Below are 18,371 nucleotides of genomic sequence, written 5' to 3'. Positions count from 1 at the left end.
ACTGTCGACATATTTTTTATCCAAGTCACCATTAAGTTTGCAGGTTTGTGTTCGAACCACTGATGAGAGATGCAAGAGCAACAAAATAATAAAGTAATAAAAATCGGTTTCCCTGTATCATGTGCAACAACACCTCATGTAAACCCCCAGAAGAATGCTACATCACAATGTTTGCATAAATGCACAGATTGCAGACTTGATTACCACTCTTTTCGTGCAAACATAACGCACGTCACGACCGCAGAATAGCCAATCGCAAATCAAATAATATCCTGTTTACCAAGTTTACAATATCGTGCATGCTTGTACTTAAATTATATTATCCCGAGTGTTTCATGACATCATGTGACTAAACCGGCCAAATTCATTTCATTATATTCTGATGCAATTTGGAATTAAAATTTAAACAACCTATTATTCTATTGACACCAACGCTATGTTCCGCTATGCCGAAGTCTTACAAGCCAAATCAATCGTTGAGATTTGTGAACACAATATTAATCCAGAAAATATTTGGAGAACTGAGTTTATTACGAAGACGAGGAGATGAAGAACTGTTAGTGGCACTTGGCAAGTCCTGCTTACTAGACTCATATATGTGTGTTTGCGCTTTCCAGAAATTGTTAACCTGGTTGTATCCCGATACAAACGCCTACACAATGGTTGGTGGGGAATCTTGCTAACAAACTTATTTCGTACAACAGCTTGATAACAGTTTAAAAGCGAAATGAATCGCTTTCGAAGTAATAATTGCAATCAAGAACGATATAAACAAAACAATTCCATCGCCCATTGCAGTGGAAAAATCGGCTGTTAGCTTTCTGTCTGTCTGCCCTCCCCTATACTAATTGGACTATCAGTTCTGCCATCCACAACCTTAGTAACGCAACCTAAGCATTCCTTCCGCTGTTGGGCAGCAGAGGCATTTAAAATGGCTGTGACTGGAGAGTACATTCACAGCAAGCCAACCATAACGTGACGGGGACAACTTTTCTCCAAAAGTATCGGTTCCTCTTGGGCCAGAAAGTCGTGAAACAGAGGCTTGATAAATAGTCAACGATGGTGAAATTTTGCCGGGTAACTGTAGAAACATTGCTAATTGTGATGTGGCATCCGGGAAAGATTTTAGTGTCATTGGCTTGCTCATAAAACTAACAATCAAAAGTCATTCTTGGTGTTGCGCCTTTCCACCAGTGGCCTGTACATAAGTATGTCATTAACATTCAATTAAGGCTACCATTAATTTGAATACTTCAGTTATATGGCAAGATTTAAAACAACTAAATTAGGAATAAGATAACTCGTACGCAGGGAGACTGGCACACACAGAAGATTATAATCATGATTTGTATTAACTATATGTTACGAAAATGCATCATAGCTGGTCAAACATAGAGAAACACATAAATTATTTGCCAAACCTTGGACAACGGGTGGAGTTTGCGAAGTGGTACAGAGCTAAAGTATGCGGTGTTAATCGAGCGAAACGACGCATGACGATGGCGTTGCGAAATTTGATCTAGTTCAACCTTGACTGTAGACTAAAATATGAGTAACCAGTAGTACTTGCAAATGTCACTTAGTGTTGTAGGTATAGGGATTTTAGTGTTAACTGACAATTCTTCAGGTAGTTCGCGAACTGAAGGCAAGTCGAGTGGTTTGTGCTTGAAGGCTTCTTTGTACCGATTAAGATAAAGTGGGATATGCACTTCATAACACGTTTACTTCTGCGTATTTAATGTCAGAAGCTTGTGTACAAAACGGGTTTTGTATTAATTTACATACCAAAGTATGTTATATGCTCACTTGAACAGGTTGAAGTAGCATTTTTGTAGCTTTGTTTGAGTTGCAATATGAAGAGTTTAAAGTTTGTTTCACTGCTTCAGAATCTTATCACCGTTGTGATTGCTCAAGATTGCACGATGAGAGGTTTGTAGCTATTCTCGAATGTGTATCGATGTTTGTTTATGGCAACGCCAATCTAGTGGAAACCTTTCTCTACCATAAAACCAACACCGTTAACCTTTGATGCCCGGTGATGAACCAACATAGAAATCCAATCGCCTAACTTATCCAACTCTCCAGGCTGTGAATTTTGTATTTTCATGTCACAAGTATTCTTACGTTTTTAATCCAAGTGTTTATCGCTGTAGGTGGTGCACGGTTTAGGCATCCAATGCAATTCAAATCAACCAACACAAAGTGGAAAGTCAATCTGCGTGCTGTAAATGGAAACTTAAACCTAGACTGGTTATCCACTCAACGTCGTACTTACAATAATAGAGTACCCGGCCCCACGATCATGGTCAAGCAGGGCGATCACCTGGAAATATTACTGGTATATGGAAATTGTCACTAAAATTACTCACAATTGCGTACGAGCAAAATGTACAACCAGAGAGATAGGAGTAAAGAGAATGTTTTAGTCACTAGTGCACGCAACAAAATAGTTAAATTGGCTTATTTGCATACAACGGGGATATTAAACTTGCTTAAAAGCGGTATTTCTGTTGCTCTACCAAAAACTATTCATGAAAACACAATTTGAAGGGGTGCGTCCTCAACTTAGCACGTGGAAAATTTACATTCTTACCTTAATCACAAACATTATTTTTTAATTTGTCAATACAGGAGAATTACTTGGATACAGCTGACAAGGGTGGGAAGTTAAACGAAAACAGATTTCCAGACAGCACCAACCTACATTTGCACGGTCTGCATATTGACTCAAAGGTATAAAACAATACAAATATCTTGTACTGCTTGTATTTACAATCCACCATTGCGGCGTAAATATCCTCTAGTAAGTTTAGCACATGCAGACAATTTTTTCTGATTTAAAGGTTTTCGAATATCAATACATGATTTCTCATCAACAATTCTACAAGTAAAAGTTATAATACACAACAACCATTTCCACAACAGAACAGAAAACCAACTGCCAAATTTTTGATGATACAAGTGAAATATTAAAACATTATTTCTGTTAAAGATTGGTATTTAAATGTTCAACGGTTGAAACTTGCAGGTTCCCGGTGACAACGTTTTAATACGTATCAAACCTGGTCAAAGTTATGTGTATTCGTACAAGATTGAAAACGACCAACCTGCAGGAACTTACTGGTACCATCCACATCTACATGGTTCAACCATCTTACAGGTATTGGTTACCGTGATGAATCAACCAAACTTTAACATATGGCTGAGATAACAAGTAGAAAGGAGTTCATAAATAGGCGATACTTTTATAAACGGTCAAAGTAATGGCATAAAATCTGTCATATTTGAATGCTGTGTCGTTTGCATTTATAAGAAACGGATCGCCCACTACACCGTACTTTACCATACACTTATACCTACAAAGATTTTCTTAATGCAGACGTTTATTTTATTGTGTTTGGTAAGCAAACTAAACTAAAGGCAGTTATTATGCTCAGGTGAATAGTGGTATGGCCGGTATGCTTATAGTACAAGATGATGAGCAAAAAATAAGCGATGAACTGAAAACGGTTAGTTGTCCCTTCAATTGCGCCCACGACGTTCAGTTGATGTTCCAGTCAACCCTGCTTTATGCAAATGACTCCACCGACCCTTACGTTGGAATTCAAAACGACTATGACGATACTGTACGCAGGTAAGACTTGGAGGTTGAAAAACAGATAGTGATAGTGGTAAATTGCAACTAACCTTTTGCAACAAATGAAGCCTTTGCACATGTGCCGTAACGATCCGTAATAGCTGCAGACAGTGCGCAATGTGTGATCTAGTTTGTTTACCCAGCGGATCGACGTTTTAAAAGGCTTTACATGGTTAGTTAACCGACAAAACCATGTTCGTTACTAGTTGAAAATGTTCTTGACCAGGAAATATTGTGAAAATCATTATATTTTGCACATTGGATCAAATTTAAATGACATTTTTAGACTCCTATCAAAAAAAGCAGGCTGTCCACCAAATAACGAAAACTTTGAGGATTGGTTGACGTATTCAAGCGGATTGAACAGTTTCACAACCAACGGGCAAATTAACCCTGTTCTATTCATGCCAACTGGTCAAATGAAAAGATTTAGGTAAGTAACCATTCAGAGAAATAACTCGCAGACTAAATTAATTGTCAATTTCGTACAAAGAAAACACGAACTTTATTTTCGAAGAATGGTGAACGCCGGGGGAAGCCCAATTCTAGAATTGGAATTGGTGAAGATTGACACCGAACAACACGACTGCGAATATATGGAAATAGCTTTAGACGGAGTTTACCTCGATCGACCACGTGTTCCCAGACAGATGAAAACCCTAATAGTGCCAGGGGGTAGAGCTGATTGGTTGGTTCGTTGCAACGCACCAGGAACATACGTGGTGGATTTTATTATTAGGACTTGTTTTACTGTACACATGTCCAGGTTTCACCAGTAATAATGAAATAAATATAGTGTATTAGGCTTATGGTCGGCATTCAAGTCGCGTGTAAAAGTCTCATGGGTTAATTTCTACATTACAATACATTGCAACGCTTTGTTTTTTATATTTGTAACATTTGAGGAAAAATATTCAAATTTTTGAGACAGTTTGCGAAGATGGATCTGTGAACACCAAAAAAAAAACAATTGTTACCACACAGGTCAGGTCCATACCCTTAGAAGTTGACAGCAACTCAACAGGAACAGCTACAAGAAGATTCAAAGGAACTCTTCTCACTTTAAATGTGACAGGTTCAGTCCAACCATTCAGCATCGGCAGCGTACCACTGCCCACGAGACCTGAATACGTCAACTTTGCCACACGGACAGATCTAACCACTACTTTCAGTGTAGAGATCGGCCCTCAGTTGACTTTGAATCGCGAACGATTTGCAGGGGAACATTACTTTAGGTGACGAATGGATAAAAGTTTGACTTATTTATTGTTTGAATGTCGTTTTAAAATTAGCAGATCTAGAGAGGGGAGAGCGGTTTTTCACTTGTGTGAATATGTATAAAACAAACCCAATATGTTCAAACCAAAGTATTTAAATAAGCAAAACTTTACTTATAGACACCTTGTAAATGTCAACGAAATCGTCCAGTGGAACTTTTTGAACACAGTTCCTAAAGAAGGTCATCCTATTCACATACACGTCAATCACTTTAAAGTAAGATCTTGATGGAGTAAACAGATTACTTGATAAATAACATCAATGATGACAAACACGTTTGTATTATTGCTAGATTGTTGGATATGAACCATATACAGGACCAGTTGGACAGACAATACAATCGAACGAAAAGTTCCCAAAGCAACCTTGGATTTTATTTTCCCAAGACACGTCATCGGACGACCGCGTATGCTACTACCAACACGGACTTTACGGTAAATAACTCGTTCCTCACCAAATTTAAATTTAGGATTAGCGCAGATTCCCCAAAGAAACAAATAAACCAGGAATCAGTTAATTTTCCAGCATAACATCATTGCAATTTCCAGAAAAAGCACTTTAGTCTGTTATTACAAATACGGCAGAGACTTTGTCACCAGTGCCCACAAACTTGCTCACAATTGCAATGATTGGGTTAACCTCCGTAGTATGTACACATATATTCCACTAGACGCCTTTGGTTGCTATTGGATATGAACAATCGATTTGGACGATTGAAAAGGAATATGATTTGACCTTATCATAAAATAAAACGTGTGTGACTTTTTTAAACGTTGGTGGTTACACAGAAAATGTCACACAAATCATGTCGAAAAAGACTTTTATGTAGCAAAAACAACGACCAAACAACACAAAAGATAAAGGCATGCCAGAAAAATGAATGTCATATTTTATCTGAATGGTTAGCGTTCAAAAACAAGGACCAAATCTCAAAAGCAAGGACGATGTGACATCCTTGGACAAACATGTTACGAATTTATACACCATATGAATAACAATGTTTATAATGCAGATGAAAAATACAAGGACGAAGTGCCAGGAGACGATACACTTCTATCTTATCCACACGAGGAGATATGGGATAAAAACGTGCCTGGAACAGTTGGGTATTCCCTACCTGGGGACTACAGGGACACTCTAATGGTACCCCCTCTATCTAACATTACGGTAAATACGATAAAAGAAATTTTCGGGTCAACGAACCTAAAACTAACTTTTGTATACATTATTTGATATGGATTGCACAAAAATACGATTGTGGGCAAATTATGCTATTAGAAACCCAATGGGCAAATCGTTAGTTTCCACTTATTACTCCAAAACTTTAAACTCACGTTCCAAGTTTCACAAATTGTCAGTTGCGTAAAAACGGAATGGGGAAAATTGACGGACAACCTACCTCCCACTTTTCAGATCCAGTTTATGGTTCACAAGTTCACTGATATCGTGGTCATCCATTGTCACTTTTTACGTCACGAGGACTTCGGAATGATGATGTTGGTCGACATCATCGACCCTGGTAAGATTGAGAAAGAGTATGATTCCATAAAAATAACATTCATGTTCGGCCTTTACAGAAGAGGGAGACAAAACGAACGTAAACCCGAAGTCAGGAAACGCCCTTCCCGGTCAGTGCAGCAGTTCCTCTAAGCTTACAAACAGGTATGTGGAGTAAGTAAATAAATTTACTAAATTTATGTTTCTCATAACTATTTGGGACAAACCAGCCAATGAACGGCGATAAGATTCTTGCCGTAACGGCGTTAAGATTTAACATGCATATTAGGAAATATCCATGGTTTCGACCATCACAGTGAATCACTTAGCACCGTCTTTACAATGCTAAATCATCAAATGCTAGGAAATATGTTCACCAAGTACTGAATATTTTTGCTGATGGAAAATGTATGTCATCTTAATTTGCAAAAAAATGATATTGTCTCGGTCTGACTTGGCGCATGGATCGCGGAAAAGTCTCCCCTATTACACGAAAACACAGTGTTTGAAGATCGTTCAATCTGCTGTATCGTTGACAAGTTACAATATGTTGCTTTATAAATATTCTGCAGTGTATTATGGTTTTGAACATACGATTTCCCGTGTTCGTTAAAGCGCAACTAATGCTAAAGACTTAGATAGAATTTAGTATATGTCCTATAACAGCTTCTGCAACATATTTGCAAATGCATTTGACAGTGTGAAACAATAACTATATAAACGTAAGGTTTCAAAACACAAGAACTGTACTTTTTTGCAGATATTGGCATGTGGTGATCTGCATTTTGACGATTCTGACGCAATATCGTCTCAGAATCATCTAAAAGTGGCGAAGTAGCATCAACCTTGCCACAAATTTGTTTGTGTAAAATTGTGTACATACCAGATACAGTGTGGATGCATCGGTTGCCTCGCATAGGATTTTCAACTTGTGTATTTTGGACTTTGTTTCCAAATTTTCTGTTTGTCTGAACACTAATTGATGTGGTTGTATAAATAAGTGTGCCGTTGTTTTATCACGCATCCATGTGGTTTTGCAACATTGTGTCAAAGAATAAGGTAAGAACATCGATGGTAACGCAACGAGTTCTGCAAAATTTGAGGCATCAACTTGCCGCAAATTTCATTCCGTATTTATTCTGCATTGTGCACATTAAATTCACGTAAAAATAAGCTTACAATGAGTTCAACGATTTCAAATTTGAAGGATTTCTTACATAAGAAACATATTCTGTTCAGAAACATCGTCAGGTTATATAAAAAAAGGCAAAAAATTAACCCAGAATAGAAACGCCAATACCTTAAACATGCCCATAACTTGTTTTGTGAACATCTGAAGAGTTCACACACTAAAAAACTGTTTGCTTTTTACATCAGTGCAATATATAGGGACGCAGGCTTTCTTATCATCACTTGCTTTTTGTATAGACGGCACAATAGCCGTAACAGAATTGAAACCCACAGTCTCGCCTTTATTGAGGTTTTAACCTTCGTCCTTGGACAGGTCTGTGTCACACCAACAGAATAATATGAGATCCCTCGCCTGTTAGTTTCCCTGTATCATGTGCAACAACACCTCATGTAAACCCCCAGAAGAATGCTACGTCACAATGTTTGCATAAATGCACAGATTGCAGACTTGTTCACCACCCTTTTCGTACAAACATAACGCACGTCACGAACACAGAATAGCCAATCGTAAATCAAATAAAATCCTGTTTACCAAGTTTACAATATCGTGCATGCTTGTACTTAAATTATATTATCCCGAGTGTTTCATGACATCATGTGACTAAACCGGCCAATCAGCTTCCACCAACCTAAACTTAAATAACTGTGTGTGACAGTTAAATTCATTTAATTATATTGTGATGCAATTCGGAATCAAAATTGAAAAACCTATTATTCTATTGACACCAACGCTATGTTTCGCTATGCCGAAGTCTAACCAGCTAAATCAATTGTTGAGATTTGTAAATACAATATTAATCCAGATACTCTTGGAGAACTGAGTTTATTACGAAGACGAGGAGATGTGCAACTGTTAGTGGCACTTGACCAATCCCTGCTCATGAAAATAATACACAAGTGTTTGCGCCTTCCAGGAATTGTGAAGCTGGTTGTATCCCGATACAAACGCCTACACAATGGTTGGTGCGGAATCTTCCTAACAAACTTATTGCGTACAACAGCTTGATAACAGTTTAAAAGACAAATGAATCGCTTTACGAAGTAATAACTGCAATCACGGACGATATTAAGAAAACAATTCCATCGTCCATTGCAGTTGAAAAATCAGCGAATAGCTTACAGCTATCAACGTGTATATTACGTACCCAAAAGTGACCTGAAATGATTTATTTCCCTCCACTACAGTAATTTGACCCGCAGCTCTAAACTTTCATCAAAGGGCACAAGAGACTTGCGCTTTTCAAAACAGCCACCACAACTATGAGCACCACCTTAGTAACGCAACCTATGCGTTCGTTCCGCTGTTGGGCATCAGAGGCATTCAAATGGCTGTGACAGGAGAGTACATTCACAGCATGCCAACCATAGCGTTGACGGGGACAACTTTCATCCAAAAGTATCGGTTCCTCTTGGGCCAGAAAGGCGTGAAACAGAGGCTTGATAAATAGTCATCAACGGAGAAATATTGCCAGGCAACTACAGAAGTATTGCGAATTGTGACATGGCATCCGAAAGGGATTTTAACGTCATCGCCTTGCTCATAAAAATATCAATTAAAAGTCAGTTTTGATGTTGCGGTTTTGCTACAGGCTTGTTTATATCATGAGCCGTCAATTAAGACAACAAGATTAAATTTTTAAAACTTGAGATATATGACATTAAGGAACAGAACAAAGAAGGTAAGGATAAGATAACTTATAATACTGAGCCAGATATACACAGAAGATTGTAATCATGATATGTATTTTCCACATTCTTTCGAAAATGTCCGATAGCTAGTTATGCAATATAAAGACAACCACCATGGGTTTTTTTCTCATTGTGGCAGTTAACTCGCACAGACAGTATTTGTCAATTCCCGGACAAAACCTCGTGTTTGCGATGTGGTCAATGGCTGAAGCGTGCAGCGTTACTTGAGCAAAACGACAAACGGTAATGAAGTTGTAAACTTGAATTTAAGCTTTCAGTTTCGGGGTTATCGTTTTAGCATTCTTGACTGTAGGCTTGAGTTGACCTTGACTGTAGGCTCGAGTTGACCTTGACTGTAGGCTCGAATTTTTAACTTTACTCCCGATTAAGATAAAATGTGTGATATGCACCCCCATACCACGTTTACTCCTTTGTATTCAATGAAAGACTCTTGTACAAAACGGATTTGTATAAATTAACATACCAAAGAATGTTCTATGCCCAATAACAGGTTTATGTAGCATTTTTGTAGCTTTGTTTGAGTTGCAACATGAAAATTTTAAAGTTTGCTGTCAAAAAAAACAAAAAAACAAACAATTCCATCGTCCATTGCAGTTGAAAAATCAGCAAATAGTTTACAGCTATTAACGTGTATATTACGTGCCCAAAAGTGACCCAAAAGATATATTTCCCTCCACTACCGTAATTCGGCACAAGAGACCTGCGCTTTTCAAAACAGCCACCACAACTATGAGCACCACTTTAGTAACGCAACCTACGATTTCGTTCCGCTGTTTGGCAATGAAGTCATTCAAAATGGCTGTGACTGGAGAGTACATTCACAGCATGCCAACCATAGCGTTGACGGGGACAACTTTTACCCACAAGTATCGGTTCCTCTTGGGCCAGAAAGTCGTAAAACAGAGGCTTGATAAACAGTCACCAACGGAGAAATATTGCCAGGCAACTACAGAAGTATTGCTAATTGTGACATGGCATCCGAAAGAGATTTTAACGCCATCGCCTTGCTCATAAAAACATCAATCAAAAGTCAGTTTTGGTGTTGCGTCTTTGATACAGGCTTGTTTTTATCATGAGCCGTCAATTAAGACAACAAGACTAAATTTTTCATCCTGGAGATATATGACAATAAGGAACAGAACAAATAAGGTAAGGATAAGATAACTTATAATACTGAGTCTGACATACACAGAAGATTATAATTATAATATGTATTTTCCACACTGTTTCGAAAATGTCCGATAGCTAGCTAGTAATACAAAGACAACCACCATGGTTTATTTTTCCATTGCGACAGTTAACTCGCACAGACAGTATTTGTCAAATCCCGGACAAAACCTCGTGTTTGCGATGTGGTCAATGGTTGAAGCGTGCAGTGTTACTTGATCGAAACGACAAATGGCAATGAAGTTGTAAACTTGAATTTAAGCTTTCAGGTTCGGGGTTATCGTTTTAGCGTCCTTGACTGTAGGCTTGATTTGACCTTGACTGTAGGCTCGAGTTGACCTAGACTGTAGGCTCGAATTTTTAACTTTACTCCCGATTAAGATAAAATGTGTGATATGCACCCCATTACACGTTTACTCCTTTGTATTCAATGAAAGACTCTTGTACAAAACGAATTTGTATAAATTGAAATACCAAAGAATGTTCTATGCTCAATAACACAGGTTTAAGTAGCATTTTTGTGGTTTTGTTTGAGTTGCAACATGGAAATTTTAAAGTTTGTTTTGCTGCTTCAGAATCTTATCACCATTTTGATTGCTCAAGAAGATTGCACTTTGAGAGGTTTGTAGCTAAACTGTTTCCAGAAAAAACATTGATAAGTTATGAATCCCATCAGACAACATATCGACGAAAGCCTTCCTATTGGCGGATGTGTATCGATGTTTGTTTCTGGCAACGCAAATATACTAGATATCCTCCTCCTCCCTAAAACCAACATAATTAACCTTTGAAGCCCGGTGATTAATTGGCACCAACTTACAAATCCAACTACCCAACTTATCCAACACTTCATCCTGTGTATTTTGTATGCGTGTTGAATAATTAATTTATCAACTTGCGCTTTTAATCAGAATGTTTATCACTGTAGGTGGTGAATCGTTTAATCAATCAAAACCACTCAACTCCACCAACACAAAGTGGAAAGTCAATCTGCGTGCTGAAAAGGGAAACTTAAACGTAGACTGGTTAACCATCCAACGTCGTACTTACAATCAGCAAATACCCGGCCCCACGATTATGGTCAAGCAAGGCGATCACCTGGAAATATTACTGGTATATGGAAATGTCACTAAAATTACTCACAATTGCGTACGTGCAAATGTTTACAACCTGAGAGATAGGAGTAAAGAGGATGCTTTGGTGACTTGTGCTCTCAAACGTAACAAAAGAATCAGGGTAACGTATTTGCATACAACGGAGTATAAAACATGTTCGAAAGCGCTATCTCTACAGCTGTACCGAAGCATAGTAATGAAAACACAATTTGAAGGGGTTTTGGTGTCCTCAAGTTAGCACGTGGAAAATTTACATTCTTATCTTAATTACAAAAAATCGCATTATTTTTTAATTTTTCAATACAGGAGAATCAAATTTAAATGTTTCTAGAACAACTTTCTGTCCTCCAAAGGGTGGGAAGTTAAACCAATGCGCAAAGGTTAACTTGTGTCACGTGACAGAAGTGCTGCTGGTTAGGTAGATTACATGTAGTAAAAACAATTTATTGCTTCAGGAGAATCACTTGGACACAGCTGACAAGGGTGGGAAGTTAAACGAAAACAGATTTCCAGACAGCACCAATCTACATTTGCACGGCTTGCACATTGACTCAAAGGTACAAAACTGTGCAAATTTCTTCTATGGCTTGTATACATAATCCGCCATTGTGGCGTATAGATCCCCTAGTAAGTTTAGCACATCAACACAACTTTTTCTGATTTGTGAGGTTCAGCGAACACCAATAGATCATTTTCCCAACCGCAATTCTACAAGTAAAAGTTAGAATGCACCATAACCATATCCTTAACCAAGGCAGAAAACCAACTGCTATAAATTTTAAGCCTGATATGAGTGAAAAATGGAAATATTAGTTCTGTTAAAGATTGGAATTTAAAGTTAAACCAGTTATATTAAATGTATACCATTTCTGCATCAAAGGACATTTTAAGAACATTAAGAAAACTTTAACCTTAGCCGCGATTATATTATATTATAACTTGTAGGTTCCCGGTGACAATGTGCTGATGCGTATCAAACCTGGTCAGAGTTATTTGTATTCATACAAGTTTGAAGACGACCAACCTGCAGGAACTTACTGGTACCATCCACATCTACATGGTTCAACCATCTTACAGGTATTGATGGTTACCGTGAAAAACTGCCGAATAGATCATATAGCTAAAATAACAAGTCAAAGGAGCCTTTCAGTTATGTGATACAAGCAACAAAATGTGTTATATCTGAATGCTGTTTTGGGGCATTTAAGAAACCAAACAAAGTCAATTCACCCACTACGCCCTGGACACAATCCTAAACACTTATACTTACAAAAAGATATTTTGCTCACTTAGTGCAGACGTATATTTTTTAGTGGCTGAAAATCAAACTAAACTGAAGGCAGTTATTATGCTCAGGTGAACAGTGGTATGGCGGGAATGCTTATTGTACAAGACGATGAGCATACAATAAGCGAACAACTGAAGGGCGTTACTTGCCCCTTCAATTGCGACCACGACATTCAGTTGATGTTCCAGTCAACCCTGCTTTATGCACATAACTCAACCGACCCCTACGTTGGAATTCAAAACGCTTATAACGACACAGTACGCAGGTGAGTCTTGGGGCCAAAAAAAATTACTTAAACATACTGTGATTTTGGTAACATACCTTTACGCATTGCAACATATGAACCCATCGGCAAAAGCCAATGAGCCACAGTGATCAGTAGGATACACACAGAGTTTTGACCTATTTTTGTACCCAACGGACCCACGTAGTGAAATGAACCCAAAAGAGGAAAAGTCACGGTTATTAATCCGACAAGACCATGCTCATTACCAGCTACACTGATGAAACCAAGCAGGTCGAAATATTGTTCACTATCAACAGCATACTGCACAAAGAAATGCCATATAACAACTTCTTTGTGGACAGGGAATTATCCCATTTAAAGAATATTTTAGAATCATACCAACAAGAGAAACAGACTGTCCACCCAATAACGAAAATTTGGAAACCTGGTTGAATAATACGAGCGGAATAGATATTTTTACAACCAACGGGTTACTTAACCCCGTTCTATCCATGCCAACTGGTCAAATGAAAAGATTTAGGTAAGTAACTCTACTCAGGTACAAAATTTTGCTTTTTGATATACAAGAAATAATTCTTCTCACCCTATTACATTTTGAAAACCTCGTAAAGCAATGCCGAGAGGTCAATAAAAGCCATTTTGTTTAGAGTTCACAAAATTACATTTGCGATCAAAATATAGGTTACGATCCAGAGTCTACATGTAGGTTGAGGAGCCCATCGAACAGTCAAATGCACGAGTTAAACTAGGGCTGTCATACCGGGGCGCAAGGAATAAATCTAAGCCGTTTCCTTTTTTCGTGGCCCACTTGGTTCAGCACGCTTTTAAAGAAACGGCCCCACGGACGACAACAAAATAGTACAACCTAAGGATTTAATTTTTGATTTTCTTGGAACGTATTTTCTTTACCAAGTCGGGAGACATCACCAAAAGGGTGTTCCCTAAATGGGTATTCAAAGGCGGCAAGCGAAAAATGGTGTCCGCAGTACAAAATGAGTTTGATTAGTGGGAAAAGAAAAAGTTTTTTTTGAAGAATGGTGAACGCTGGAGGAAGCCCAATCCTAGAGTTGGAAATGGTAAATATTGACACCGAACAACACGACTGCGAGTACCTTGAAATAGCTTTGGACGGAGTTTACCTCGATCGACCACGTGCTCCCAGACAGATGAAAACCTTAATAGTGCCAGGGGGAAGAGCTGATTGGTTGGTTCGTTGTAACGCACCAGGAACATATGTGGTGGGTTTTATTATTAGGATTTGTTTTATCATACACGTGTCCAACTGGCTGCAGTATTAATAACGAAGATATGGTGGTAATGGACTTACATAGTCCCAGCTCCCAAGTCACGTCCCCTTAAGGGATAATTTACGAAATACCCTACCTAACATTTTCTTTAACAATTTGTTTTGTACCCTTGTAAAAATCGAGACGAAAAAACCAAACTTTCATGGTAGTTTGCGAACATGTATGCGTAAACAAAAAACAAATGTTATTACACAGTTGAGATCCATAGCCTTGGAAATTGACAGCAACTCAACAGGAACAGATACAAGAAGATTCAACGGAACACTTCTCACTTTAAAAGTGACAGGTTCAGTCCAACCATTCAGCATCGGCAACGTACCACTGCCCGCAAGACCTGATTACGTCAACTTTGCCACAAGGACAGATCTAACCAGTACTTTCAGTATAGAGATCGGACCTCAGTTGACTTTGAATCGCGAACGATTTGCAGGGGAACATTACTTTAGGTGAGGAATGGATAAAAACTAAGTTATGTTTTGTTTGAATGTCGCTTTAAAATTAACAGATCTAGAGAGGGGAAAGCGTTTTTTCACCAGTGTCAATATGTATAAAACAAACCCAATATGTTCAAACCAAAGTATTTATATCAGGAAAACTTTATTTACAGACACCTTGTAAATGTTAATGAAACCGTCCAGTGGAACTTTTTGAACACAGTGCCTAAAGAAGGTCATCCTATTCACATACACGTCAATCACTTTAAAGTAAGATCTTGATAGAGTTTTTTAGACAGAAAGTAATTTGCTTTAAACACGTGTCACACATTGTCATCAGGACGTTCCTGTCTGCCAAGACCAAATTTTAAATTACTGTTAAATGCTAAAAATATACAGATTACTTGATAAATAATATCAACAATGATAAACCACATGTTGTATTATTGTTAGATTGTTGGATATGAACCATATACAGGGCCTGTTGGACAGACAATAAAATCAACTGAAAAGTTCCCAAAGCAACCTTGGATTTTATTTTCCCAAGACACGTCATCGGACGACCGCGTGTGCTACTATCAACATGAACTTTACGGTAAATGATTCTTTCCTCACCAAATTTAAAATTAGGATCGGCGCAGATTCCCCGAAGAAATAAACCACGAATCAGTCGATTTTCCAGTACAACATCATTGGAATTTCAAAAAAAAGCACTATAGTCTGTCGTTACAACTACCACTGATGTCACCAGTGCCTAGAAACTTGCTCGCAATCGCAATGAGTGAAGTTTAAAAATCCGTAGTATGTACACTTACATTGCCAATAGACGCCCTTGGTTGCTATTGGATCTGAACAATCGATTTGGACGATTGAAAAGGAATATAATTTGACCTTATCATAAAATAAAATGTGTGTGACTTTTTTAAGGTTGGTGACTACATAGGAAATGTCACACAAATCATGTCGAAAAAAGACATGCATCCAATATTTTTGAGGCAAAAACAACGACCAAACTACATAAAGAATAAAGGCTTGTCAGAAAAATGAATAATATATTATCTCTAAAACGTTAGCTTTCAAACCAGGGTCAAATATGAGAAACAAGGACGCTGTGACAATATTGGACAATTATGTTATGAATGTATGCACCATGAATAACAATGTTTATAATGCAGATGAAAAATACAAGGACGAAGTGCCAGAAGACGACACACTTCTATCTTATCCACACCACGAGATATGGGATAAAGACGTAGCTGGAACAGTTGGATATTCTCAGCGCGGGGACTACAGGGACACTCTAATGGTACCCCCGCTATCTAACATTACGGTAAATACCATAAAGAAAATTTTCGGGTCAACGACGCAAAAATAACTTTTGTATTCGTTATTTGAAATGGATTCCACAAAAACACGATTGTGGGAAAACTGTGGCGCTAGAAACCCAATGGACAAATTGCAGTTACGTAAAAACGAAATGGGAAAAATTGACGGACAACCTCACACTTTCAGATCCAGTTTATGGTTCACAAGTTTACTGACATAGTGGTCATCCATTGTCATTTTTTGCGTCACGAGGACTTCGGAATGATGCTGTTAGTCGACATCATTGACCCTGGTAAGATTTAAAAGAGAAGGAAGCCAAAAAAAGTAACATTTCTATTGCGCCTTTACAGAAGAGGGAGACAAAACGAACGTAAATCCGAAGTCAGGAAACGCCCTTCCTGGTCAGTGCAGCAGTTCCATTATGCTTACAAACAGGTATTTGGACTTAGTTAGTGAATAAATTTATGTTTTTCATAACTATTTGGGATATACCAGCCAATGAAGTTCTGCCGTATTTAATGTATGTCCTATAAAAAGAACTTCAACATATTTGCAAATGCACGACTATTAACGTAAGGTTTCAAAACACAAGAACTGTTCTTTTTTGCAGATATTGGCATGTGGTGATCTGCATTTTGACGATTCTTACGCAATATCGTCTCAGCATCATCTAAAAGTGGCGAAGTAGCATTAACCTTGCCACAAATTTGTTTGTGTAAATTGTGTACATAACACTAATTTCATACACAGAAAATATAACTTATTGATTCAGAGCCGCCAGAAGCGGTTTATAGTTGACTTTTCGCGTCTTTGTGACAAACACCGATATTCAATTACATACATAACGTTATTCGTGCAATTATCTCTAATCACGCACGTAACTCATCAAATACATACATCCAGCAAATTAAGTTCCTCATTATCGGATTGAAAATTTAAATAAACACGCTTTCGTTGAAGCTCGATCCCTCGTCCCTTGGTATTCCAGTCTTGCCACGATAAGCAACAACAGCTCAAATTGGTCAGAGTGAAAATCGTTTACAATTGTGTATGAACCATTTAAAGCATATCTCACTTACAGTAGAGAAAAAAATAACAAATATCAAGCAAATAACACAGCTTTGCAATAATGTGGCCAACAGTTTTAAGTCGATGTCGCTGGTAAATTTGAAAAGAGTTGGTATTTTGCCATTACGGAAGAGCTAAAGAAGCTGAATTTGGAAACCACCAACCTATAGGAGGGAGAAAAAAAACACTCAAATTTACTATTGTTTAGTGGTGGACAGCGACATGACAGGAGTGATTACTGTAAAGGCAACACAGCATACGGGTATGCCTTACGACACGGATATGTTTTGGGTGCTGAAATTTGACCAGGCATATCGAAACCACGACCAGGGTGTGGGTATTAAGAAACTCGAAAAATCTAATATTTTGTGTGGTTGAATAGTTTACGGATGCCGCAACGGCCCTCCTTTAATAAACATGCATTCGTTCCGCTGTTTGGCATCAGTGTCGTATATGACTGTGGTTGGAGCGTAGAATTAGAGCAAGCCAACCATAGCTTTTTCGACGGGACAATTATTAACCAAGCGTTTCGGTTCATCTTGGGCAAGACAGACAAGGGTCTTGACAAACAGAAAGTTGATTGAAGCGTTTGGTCGTCGCAGGAAACCGTAACAGACATTGCCAATTACGTCCACACATAAACAAAGCAAGCAATTTAAACAGTCAATTTTCAAAGTCTGACGATATTGCTAATCCGGATACCGCAACCAAATTTTCAACGTTATCGGTAATCACACAGAAACGACAATTTAGTAGCCAGTTGAAACTTTGCGTGTTTGCAGCAGGCCACTGTATTGTATGATATGCGATAAAAAAAAGTAGCCCTTCAAGTGGCAAAGCAAAAATATACGTATATGAACAAAAGCGGAACAATATTAGGTAATTTAAACTCATATATTTGACTTCTGGCATTTACATAAATTGTTGTGATTATGTTATTACTACTAGTTGTGTTGGATTACAGACATACGTACTTCCCATATTGTTTCAAAACGCACCAGACTTATACTAGACCTTCCCTGTTTCCCGAATAAGGCAGTAAAATTTTAAAGACAGTATTTATCAAACCCTGGACAAACGCTCGCGTTTGCGATGTGGGCAATAGC

The 18,371-nt window shown here is 38.1% G+C and overlaps 2 protein-coding genes across 3 annotated transcripts; both read left to right on the top strand.

Annotated features, from left to right (window-relative positions):
* The first annotated feature begins 1,794 nt into the window (after positions 1-1,794).
* Positions 1,795-7,576, top strand: LOC145905333 (laccase-like). Its single transcript, XM_082992509.1, has 14 exons — positions 1,795-1,929; positions 2,154-2,338; positions 2,632-2,733; positions 3,029-3,160; positions 3,438-3,634; positions 3,924-4,070; positions 4,155-4,359; positions 4,622-4,872; positions 5,035-5,131; positions 5,208-5,349; positions 5,928-6,082; positions 6,329-6,434; positions 6,493-6,577; positions 7,173-7,576. The coding sequence occupies exons 1-14, from the start codon at positions 1,854-1,856 to the stop codon at positions 7,234-7,236; spliced, it is 1,944 nt and encodes a 647-aa protein (XP_082848635.1). The 5' UTR covers positions 1,795-1,853; the 3' UTR covers positions 7,237-7,576.
* Positions 7,577-9,925: 2,349 nt separating this feature from the next.
* LOC145905332 (laccase-like) lies at positions 9,926-17,140 on the top strand. Of its 2 annotated transcripts, XM_082992508.1 has the most exons (15): positions 9,926-10,462; positions 11,056-11,101; positions 11,409-11,593; positions 12,051-12,152; positions 12,541-12,672; positions 12,952-13,148; positions 13,501-13,650; positions 14,164-14,368; positions 14,633-14,883; positions 15,045-15,141; positions 15,325-15,466; positions 16,047-16,201; positions 16,384-16,489; positions 16,548-16,632; positions 16,808-17,140. In XM_082992508.1, the coding sequence occupies exons 1-15, from the start codon at positions 10,436-10,438 to the stop codon at positions 16,869-16,871; spliced, it is 1,944 nt and encodes a 647-aa protein (XP_082848634.1). In that variant the 5' UTR covers positions 9,926-10,435; the 3' UTR covers positions 16,872-17,140. The 2 variants fall into 2 exon arrangements, with proteins under 2 accessions (XP_082848634.1, XP_082848633.1); XM_082992507.1 differs by lacking the exon at positions 9,926-10,462 and having other exon boundaries at positions 10,982-11,101.
* Positions 17,141-18,371: the final 1,231 nt, after the last annotated feature.

Source organism: Ascidia mentula, chromosome 6 (assembly GCF_947561715.1).
Source record: "Ascidia mentula chromosome 6, kaAscMent1.1, whole genome shotgun sequence".
NCBI lineage: Eukaryota > Metazoa > Chordata > Ascidiacea > Phlebobranchia > Ascidiidae > Ascidia > Ascidia mentula.
This window is presented reverse-complemented; position numbering and strand designations above follow the sequence as displayed.

Excerpts from the sequence above, each read along its gene's own strand:
- LOC145905333 (XM_082992509.1), top strand. The coding sequence starts at position 1,854 with ATGAAGAGTTTAAAGTTTGTTTCACTGCTTCAGAATCTTATCACCGTT. Across the intron at positions 4,071-4,154 it reads GGTCAAATGAAAAGATTTAG|AATGGTGAACGCCGGGGGAA; the intron begins GTAAGTAACCAT and ends TTATTTTCGAAG. Across the intron at positions 6,578-7,172 it reads TCCTCTAAGCTTACAAACAG|ATATTGGCATGTGGTGATCT; the intron begins GTATGTGGAGTA and ends ACTTTTTTGCAG.
- LOC145905332 (XM_082992507.1), top strand. The coding sequence starts at position 11,023 with ATGGAAATTTTAAAGTTTGTTTTGCTGCTTCAGAATCTTATCACCATT. Across the intron at positions 11,102-11,408 it reads AGAAGATTGCACTTTGAGAG|GTGGTGAATCGTTTAATCAA; the intron begins GTTTGTAGCTAA and ends TTATCACTGTAG. Across the intron at positions 14,369-14,632 it reads ACGCACCAGGAACATATGTG|TTGAGATCCATAGCCTTGGA; the intron begins GTGGGTTTTATT and ends GTTATTACACAG.